The sequence below is a fragment of the Arachis duranensis genome, chromosome 9, assembly GCF_000817695.3.
Source record: "Arachis duranensis cultivar V14167 chromosome 9, aradu.V14167.gnm2.J7QH, whole genome shotgun sequence".
NCBI classification, from domain to species: domain Eukaryota; kingdom Viridiplantae; phylum Streptophyta; class Magnoliopsida; order Fabales; family Fabaceae; genus Arachis; species Arachis duranensis.
In genome coordinates this window covers 11,828,413-11,838,824 of record NC_029780.3, presented here as the reverse complement: position 1 = coordinate 11,838,824, position 10,412 = coordinate 11,828,413, and the positions used below count along the sequence as shown (strand labels likewise).

The 10,412-nt window shown below is 27.0% G+C and overlaps 1 protein-coding gene across 1 annotated transcript in view; it reads right to left on the bottom strand.

Moving 5' to 3' along the window:
- The window catches only part of LOC107464706 (pentatricopeptide repeat-containing protein At5g46460, mitochondrial), a 2,422-nt gene extending 1,326 nt beyond the window's left edge, over positions 1-1,096 (bottom strand). Inside the window, 1 exon segment of the mRNA XM_016083663.3 lies at positions 3-1,096. Within this exon segment, the coding sequence (XP_015939149.2) occupies positions 3-1,017 (1,015 nt within the window). The 5' untranslated portion in view covers positions 1,018-1,096.
- Between the last annotated feature and the right edge of the window lie 9,316 nt (positions 1,097-10,412).

The window sequence follows — 10,412 nt, the reverse complement described above, 5'->3', positions numbered from 1 at the left end:
ACAACATGAATTCAAAGCACTTGTGAAAGAAGATTCATTTGGAACCACATTCATTTTCATCATTTTCCCAAAGACCTCTAATGCCTCTTGATGCCTATCATTCAAACCATACCCTGTCACAAGAGCAGTCCAAACTACCACATTCCTCTGAACAACCTCATCAAAAACATTACATGCAGCCTCCATTTGCTTGCAACTTGCATAAAACGTGACAAGTGAAGCTGTTACAAATTCATCAAAACAACAATAACCCAACTTCAACACACAATTATGAATCTGAACACCAGCGTGAAAAGCCCACGCTTTAGCAGCAGCTGCCAACCCGCAAACCAGGGTATTAGCCGAAGGCTTAACACCAGAACACACCATCTTCTCAAAGAGAACCAAAGCCTCGTCACTCTTCCCATTCTGGTCAAGTCCACCAATCATTGAAGTCCAAGAAATCACATCTTTCAAGGGCATTCTATAAAACAAGCGCATGGCATCTTCCACCCTGCCATTACTGCAATATCCATGAACCATAGCATTCCAGGCAGCCACGTCTCTATTTGGCATGGCCCAAAACAACCTCTCAGCATCCTCGACTCTTCCCAAACGTAACAACCCATCAACAAGGGTGGTCCAAGTCACGACATTTCGGTGTGGCATTTCGTCGAACAGTTTCCGTGCAGCGGCGAAATTGCCGCAATATATACAACCCTTTATGATGGAGTTCCATGAAACCACATCCTTACAGGGTATCTTGCGGAAGAGGTCGAGCGCTTCAGGGAGCATGTGGTGGCAGGCGTAGGCAGAAATCATGATGGTGGCAAGGGTCACGTGAGGGTAAGGGATTTGGTCGAAGAAGCCACGTGCCTCCTGCAAGGTTTGTGTGTTGAGGCGGTGAATGAGCTCATGCTTGTATGAAGTGGTAGTACTTGCAATATCTGAGAAGGGTCTCCTCCAGTATCCGATGGTGGCGCCGGCGAATATGAATCTTAGATTGAACAGCGATTGAAATGAGTGTGTAGGATTCATTGAGATTTTGTGTTACATGCTCTTACTCTCTATTCTTCTATCGTCTCCATGCTTGTCTTTTGTTTTTGAGTTTCCACAGTTTCGTAGTAGCAGGCTAGCAGCTTTTAATTCTGTTATTATTTAACATTTTAACCCACTTATCGCATGTTTAACGATTAATTTACTACAGCTACTACTATTATCTGATATATGTTTTTTTTTAATATATGTAATTCTATTGCTTGGTAAAAAAGAAATATATTTTTTATTATAAGAATTAAGATAAAAGAAATAAGAGATTTTTTACCTTGATAAACACTAAATATTAGCAAAAAAAAAAAAAAACTATTTGATAAACACTAAATACTAGCAAAAGAAAAATTAATAATAGAGATTGGAGATTTATAAAGAATAATATTCTATAACTTGAGTATTTTTTTATGAAGTTTCTTTGATGTAGAATTACCCCATTGTCTCACCTTTAAAGCTCTCCAAATTTCTCATCTTTTACAAAATATGATACTCTATAATTAACCGTCTTTTTCAAGTAAGCTTAGGACATTAGATTGATGAGTTAGATTATTCTGATTTGTGGTTTAGATTGTTTTGGACGTGGATTTGGTCAGAAATGAACAAGAATAGACTACTCCTATGACTTTTGTTTATCTTTTGAGTGATCTGTATTTTTGAGTATGGGTGCTTGTTGAATTAACCAGTTAAAAGGATGGTGAGTATAGTATGATCATAATTGATATTTGTTGAATTAGTTTAATTTGTTTTTTTATATAATACTCTACTCAAATTTGAGAAGAGTTTTGATTTGTAAATCATGTCAAAAGTGCCATAAAATCTAACAACTAAGACATACTTAATAGGCTTCAAACAAATCAACAAATAAAAAAACATGACAAATTGTTATATAATAAACTCCCTGCATTCAGTGATTTACTCCAACTTGTTGCACCATTCATAATTTTTGTTATACTCCTATTTTCTTTAGCCCGCTTCAACACACAAATTTTGGAAAACATGCCTAATATTAAAAATTTTATTCTTCAAATAGTTCAGCTCATACTACATATCTCTCTTCCCATTTATCCAACTTGCCTTGTGGTTGTTGTCAATACATACTCTTAATTCCTCTTCCTTCACCCCTACCTCGTCAAGAGTAATTTGGACAGCAACTTGTAACTTCGTTAAGAGCATCTATCTCTTCTTGAGGTTTTTTTTGTGTTAGTTCTCCCATGGTGTACTTCACATTGCTATTTTGTACTCACCAAATATCTACCAATCACAAACCTATTACCAAAACCACCTCGTATATCTAGTATCTACTTTTATAATTTGTATATATTCATTTTTATTCACTCTTTTTTTGTTCCCACATTGACTTTAATTTGTTCCCACAAACTTGTCCATGTGTAATATGTTTTTATTATTAAAAAATATTTTAATTTTTACTATTCTACACCATCTATGTAATAGTAAAAAAATCACCATTTACTTTCTTTTACTTTTGTTGTACATCCCTTAATTTATCTAACTTTCCAACCATGTCTTAATATTACTAGATCCAACTCAAACAACATTAACCTCATCTACAGTTGGTGACCAGAATTTAGAAATATAATAATAGAAAAGGTTTTTATTGGTTATGAATTCCAATTGATGAAAACCTTCTAAAGAATGACATAGTATAGGGAGAAGGAATGATATTTCTTCTCACCTAGAGATAGAAAATGACCAAATAAATGTGGGAAAATAACTGTCCAATGAGCCCATTGGGAAGATTAGGATCAAGAAAGGCGTTGGTTTTGTTTTTGAAAAAGGTTCCAAAGGGTAAAACCAATTGGATTATGCACAAATATCGTCTTGCAGTAGTTGTGGAAGAAAGTCAATTTCTAAAAGGAATAATCTCTGCTAATTGGTTGCTGTGTTGCATCATTTTATAATAAAAAAAAATCAAAAGACAGGAATTTAGTATTACATGGTGATTTTTTTATTTTATTTTTTATTTATATTTATTTTATTACATAATTGCTAGATTTGATGGTAGTTATAACATGCAAGAAGAATTCGACTTGTTTTTTAATTTCTTTAAACTTTATAAAATTCTTTTCTTTTTTAAACATATACTACTATATATTAAATACTAATGTTATGAATACAAACGGTTGTATTTATTTAAACTTGTAAAACTTTAATTCTATTATACTTTAAAATAATTTAGTTACATGTAAGATGTTAACTATAACATTTTAGGTTTTTAACTATGGTTTTTAGTAGTTATTGTCACGATTTTAAAATGTGATTACAAACAAAAAATGTTACAATAATTTTAGCCATCTATATTATTATTTGTTATATAGATGTTGATTTAGCTTATTTAAAAAATCAATTCATAATCAAATATTTTAAAAAAATAATAAAATTATATATATACTGCTAGTATATAAAAAAAATGCTACAAAATAAATGTCATGTGTTTGTAACCAAAAAGGTAATATTTTGCAACATAACATTGGAACACAAAAGTTCAAAAATATTAAAAAAATAAGAAATAAAAAATTGTCACCGAACTTTTTTTGTCTTAAATATATTATTACTACACAATATTATTTGATTTCCAATAAATCCATTCTTGTTAATAAAACATTTTGTTACTCTACTTATGTGTCAAATTTATAATTTTTTCTTTTATTAAAAAATTATTTAATAACAAAATTAGTATATTTTATAATTTTTTATACAAAAAAATACTATGTTTTCTTGTGGTAATTACTGTCTCATCCATTTAATTACTTTTGCTCCGAACCTTCCTCAAATGGATACTCTGGAGTTGGATGAATGCATTTATTGGCTTATTTATCGAGTCTGATTAGTTGAAATGAGATTGCTAGCCTATATACCCAAGTACCTAACTATTGTTAGTTACCTATATATGAGACAGGTGAAAATACGCCAGGCGGTCTGTCAGGGGTTTGTAGTCTAGCTTAGTTTGACTTGATAGAAAATAGGTCCGGCCTCAAATTATTAAAAAAGTCTCTATTTTTTAAAAGGTCAGGCTTAAGCTTTTGAAATAATTTATTGGACCTATCAGGTCGGCCTGAACCTGCAAATATATATAGAGAGTTTTATTATACTAGTAAAAATGCTATTAAAAAGATTTGAATTTGGGTTTTTTATCTTATAATAATACCTTTATCTACTCAGTTATTTGTCTCTTTAATTATATATGTGTATTTTGTATCAATATTATTCATAAATTTATTATTTTATATTTTATAATTTTAAAAATTAAATTATATCTTAAATTTAATTATTATTAAAAAAACAGGTCTATTGACAGATTTTAGGACAGGCCAGATTTAACAACAGGCCAGGTTCAGTATTCATTAAAAAGCCTATACCAAATTACAGGCCAAGTTAAGACCAATATATTCTATTACAGACCTGACATGTTAAGAGTAAAGCTTAGCCTGACTTCTGGCCTATTTCTACCCCTAATTATTGAGACTATGAGAAGTACCAATTAATTTGTGTTAGTTTAGTGATTAACTTTTTAATTTATTTAAATGTGAGAGTTCTAATTTTATTTTATGCATACAATATTTATTAGTTAACAGTAAATATTTAAATAAAATTTAAGTTGATGGTGAATTAATCTTTAATTTATTAGATTAGAGAATATAGTAGAAAGAAAACTATATAAGTTATGTATGATGCATCCATAGTTCACCTCAATTTTTAATTATATGGTGATTATTAATTTCCAATGATAGAATAAAACATATTTTATGATTATTTGTTTATTTCTTTCAAAAGCTTCTATAAAAAAGAAATTAGTCACTATTATCCTTGGTGAATACCTCATTTTTTTAAAAAATAAAATAGATTTAGTTAATAAGTATCCTTTGCTAAAACAATAAAAATAATCAGTTTTAAAAATTTTAATATATTAATACATTGAAAGTATTCTTAACCAATTTTTTTTAAATAAACAAAAAATTTAATTATTTTATTGTCTTTGTAATTTTACTAAATTTCTAATTAAGTCCTTGTATTTCTTTTCAATCGAGTCTCTATATTATATTAAATTTTGTAATTAAGTTCCTACTGTGACAAAAATACTAGAATTAACAGAATATTTCGTTAAATAAAACGAATATGCCTAATACTTGATTGAATATTCTATATAGTTTAACAGAATATTCTGTTAATTTCAATGTTTTTATCACAGTAAGAACTTAGTTACAAAATCTGATATGGTATATAGACCTAATTAAAAATTCAGTGAAACTATAAAAAATAAGAGAATAATTAAACCTAAACAAAAGTGTCATGTTATAGTTTCTTAAAATAAATAAAAAAAGTATACACAAATAAATATAAAAAAACAAAAATATACCCAAATGATTATAAAATAATTTAATATATTCTATAATTTTTTTCACAAGTCAAAATCATTCTTTCTTTATTTAATATTCTTACGTAAAATTACAACTATACACTTTATAATATCTTAGATCGCTATACAATAGCTTAAAAAACTATTTTCAATTTACTTTTGTCTCTGGTCCATCATTGCATATACAACTAAAAAAACAATTTACTTATAAAAATAATATGTGAAATACATCGAACTATTTTTAATTTTTTTAGTATACTTATATATTTTTTTATAGAAAAGTGTTATTATTTTTTAGCAATATTTGGCGAATTCTAAATTTTAAATACTTAAAACTTGTTTGAAATACCAAATATTAGAATTTATTTAAGAACGAAATTCTTTTTCTTATTTTTCTTAAAAATGAATGATTTTAATAATTTATTTGAGAATCCAACTCATGTTTTCATCATTTATAAATGAGACCAAAAAAATTTTGATTTTCAAATCAATTCTCACAATACTCAAAATTAATATTTGAAATGTCAAAAATATTTTTATTTATAAATAAGTGTGTAATAAAAATTATTTTTTCAAAGATAAAGTTGTTAAAAGAATATAATTTTATTCATTTAAAAATCATCCCAAACAAAATAAATTGAATTGAATTCTATAAATATATTAAAATAATTATAAATTGTAAAATTAAATTTTAAATATAAATAAATTTTTTATAGAATATATTAAAGAATTTCATGATTTGAAATATTCTATAAATATATTATAATATTTTTTCAGATGTTCTTGTGTCATCATGCATAAATTGTCGAAAACTCAACAAAAAGAAGAAAGGAAAGAGAATTTCTCCAAAAACTTACAAAAGAAAAAGTGATATATATACATTTCATAACAAAATCGTCCGCTATAAATACGAGAGAAGTAAGTAACAAATATATATATATATATATACACGCATGTCTACTACATGTGTAAATTTTATATTTTTATATCATTTAAAAAAAATTCCTTTTTTTGGATAGTTGATATCCTTTAATACATATTTTTATCTATTTATTCTGGCTAGTTATTACGATTGAATTTTTTTTTCTAAAATACCTTAAGGTTTAATTTATTTTTAAAATCACCTTTTGACCTAAAATATTCTTCTTCATCTTCACCAAAATACCTAATTTCTATTTTTTTTGTTCTTTTCCATTAATAGCAACAACATTAAAATCACCAGCAACAACAATAAAATCAGCAATAATAAATAAAAAAAAAAACAATGAAGAACAAGAACAATGAATCAAAAGTTAAAATAATGAAGCCATCTCTTTTTTTTTTCTTCTTCAGCAACAACAATAAAGCAGAAGTATAAGTAGAATTGAAAACAAAAATTGAAACAAAATTAAAAATAGAAATAAAGTAGAAACAAAAGTAACAGAAACATTAAAATTAAAAGAATAAAGAATCAGATGCAGAATTAGAAATAAAAGCAAAATCAAAAACATCAAAATTAGAAACAGAAACAGAATTAGATGTGGAAGTAACAGAAGTAGAAGAACAAAAAATCAAAATTAAAAACAATGTGATTAACAAAGTCATAATCAGAAACATGTGATTAATAATATGATTAACAAAACCAAAAATAGAAGTAAAATTGGAACCCGAGCAAATTGGAAATTATCGGTGGTGGTGATGAAAAAGACTTGGCGGAGGATGCCGTCGTTGCGACGACAGCAACAAGGAGGGCGAGAGCGCGATCGAGAGTGACTTTGGCGACGATGTGACGCTTGTTGAGGGACTGGGCAGTAGCGACGCAGATTACGCTTGTTGAGGTTGACTCGGACTGGGCAGACGATGCGACGCTTACAAGGAACAGGAGCAGCGATATCTGGTGGTGAGGAGCAGCGACGGTAGATTCTCTTCCCCTTTTCTTCCCCATCTTCCCTTTTTCCTCTTCTTTCCTGAAAGTCTGAAACCCTCCCCAACATGATTCCCTTCTCCCTTTCCCTTTTCCTTACCCCGTTTTCCATTTTTTTTTATTTTTTGTTAGGGGTAATTTGGTAATAAAAATTAAAATTTTAATAAAAAAAGACGATTGTAAAATTAAATTATACTTTAGGAACAATTTTATAAACAAAAAAGGTTGAAAACGAAAAAGATTTTCAACTCCTATCTTAAAAACTAAAATCTAAAATCGTACTTAAACTTTATTATTACTACCTAACATAGCTAATGAACTCCAAGACTTGTAACTTTTTAATAGCAGTGTTTGCACAATAATCCTAAAATCCACACTAAAATTATTAACTAAGGACAAAACGGTTATGGAATTTTGGAATCTTAGTCCTTTGTTACCCATAAGCTACGCAAAAGGTGGTGAAAGTGGGATGATGATGATGATATCTTGTTAGGATGGGGTTTCCCCTCACATCCACACATTCAACACTTGGTTCCCATTGAAACAAACAGCAAAGCTTTTAGCTGTCAAAAAATGTCTGTTTATGTCCATTCTCCTCTTCTTCCCATGTGACTTTGGACCACGCTCCTTTCTTAATTACTTTCCCTTTCTAGTCAATCTGTATTCTCTGTTATTTGTATTGACTTAACACTCTTGAAAATATCTACTCCCTTCTCCATAAATATGGAAACTAATTGCTTTTTTCTACCAAGATTTTCATGATAATTACCTGTTTTGACATGACACTGTCACCACCATGATGAGATACAGATTGATTCTCGATTGATAAATCGATAACTTCTACAATATATTGATTTTTATAAAATATAACTAAATATTTAACTATTGAGAAAAATAACCTAAAAAGATGAACACTATAAAAACAGTTTCCTAATAATTTACAAAGTAGATAAAAGTGACAAATTTCTAATATTTTTTTTTCGTGGACAAAAAATGTTAATGCGGCATCATATCTAAGTAGTGATAGTTCTAAAAAAGTTTTAGCAATGGGAACAAATATATACATGGATATGGATATAGATATTTATTTTTTATATATGTTTAAAACATTATTTCAACTATTTATTATCTCTCACTTAATTATGGGATCCACTTATTACAATATTATGATGTTAGAGATATTCGAATTCTTTCTTCTTTCCGTTTAAATTTTTCGAATAACAAATTTTATTACATAATATCAGAATTTTTATAATTAAAAATTTAGAGTTAAATTCTTGTTATTTTGGTAAAAAAAAAAATTTAAGACAAATAAAAAAAGTCTATATAAAAAATTTAAACAAATTCAAAAATATTTTTATTTAAACAAACATATCAAATATATAATTATTTGTTTTTTTTTTTGTGAACTTAAATTTAAATAAAAAAATAATTTTATGACATATAACATAAAACCTTTATTAAACAAATTAAAGTAATTGCAGCGAGAAAGACCATTTAAGTTCTAAAATAAAGAAATACTACATAACTTTAGAGAAAATATTCTTTCTTCTCTCGATCAACTCAAAAATATATACCAATAATTATATTTATATTTAGTAAACTAAACTTCATTGGATAATTAACTAATTAGCTAATGTTACAAAATTCATATATATGATTCATGCTACCGTGGTTCGTTCGTTAATAGACACTTACACTACAGCATACGTACAAGACTAACAAAATATGCATAAAATAATTTAAAAAGTTTAAGACTATATATTTATGTAAAGCCTTAACACCAACCAACATTAATGTATAAGTACATTCCCTTATTTGAAAATTTTAAACTTATTTTCGTTTGCTCTTAGCTCTTATTTCTTAATTAACGATCTTACATGAATATCAAAATGTAGTTATTAATTAGTTATTATATAAGAATATATATTTATATAGTATTTATGAAAATGTTTGATTGTTGTACAATTATAAAATATTTGATTATTCGATTAGGATAATTTTAATTATTTTAATAGTTGATTATTTTATAAAAAAAAGTATGAAATAAAATGTATAAATATATAAAAACACATAATACTTATTTATGTGGTAGTTAATTTTGCATGTGTGAATGAAGTATTTTATTTTATCTCAATATTGGCATTAAAAAACTCCAATCAAGTGATTGCTGTGAAATTCTCGCTTTGATGAATTAGCTTAGCAACATACCTAGGCACCATAAATTAGTATGAAATAAGCCAAAATGTCACTCATTAATTAGTGTCTATCTTTGCCCACCAAATACTTTGATTATGGAAAAAGGGGATTTTTATTTCTGTCTGATTTTACAAGGTGGGGACCTTATCACCACCACGAATGCACTTTCTAAGGATGTCAATTTGATGATGGGGTGGCTCTCGTTAAACATTTGTCATATTGAGACGGCTTCATTCTATTGTTTGTACATTATACCAACTTTTACTCAAATCATCTTCTCTTGATTATTGTTAAATGCAGTATCCAGCCATTTTAACCGCAAAATTCTTTTTATCTTTCACCCTTTAATTTAGATATCAATAAATTCTGATTAATTTTAATGCATTTTATACAGTCATATAATTATATTTATTTTTCTAAATAATTATTTATAAAATTATTGTAAAAAATAGTTATTTTTATTGAAAAAATATTCTATAATTAGATACACGTATAAAATTACTTTACATTAATATTTAATATTGCATCAAAATTAAATTCATGTTATAATACATTCACTATCTAGTTAAAATTAAATAATTTATTTATTTATTAGAAAAAATGAACATATGTTTGTGGACATTTTTTTTAATTTTTTTACATTATCTAAACCAAGTATTAATCTACTATAGATCTAAACTTTATTTAAAAATTTATCACTTATTAATAAATTACTGTATATATCATATAAAATTTAAATTTTTTATCCTAATTTAAAAAAAATTGACTCGTTATAATAACAAAAAAATAAGATCAATACTAAACAGTACCTGGAGTTTACCATAGATTAACCCCCCTCTGTTATCTAACAATAGAAAATTGTATATGAGAGAAACTCTTATAAACTAACAATTTTTAGTATTTTTA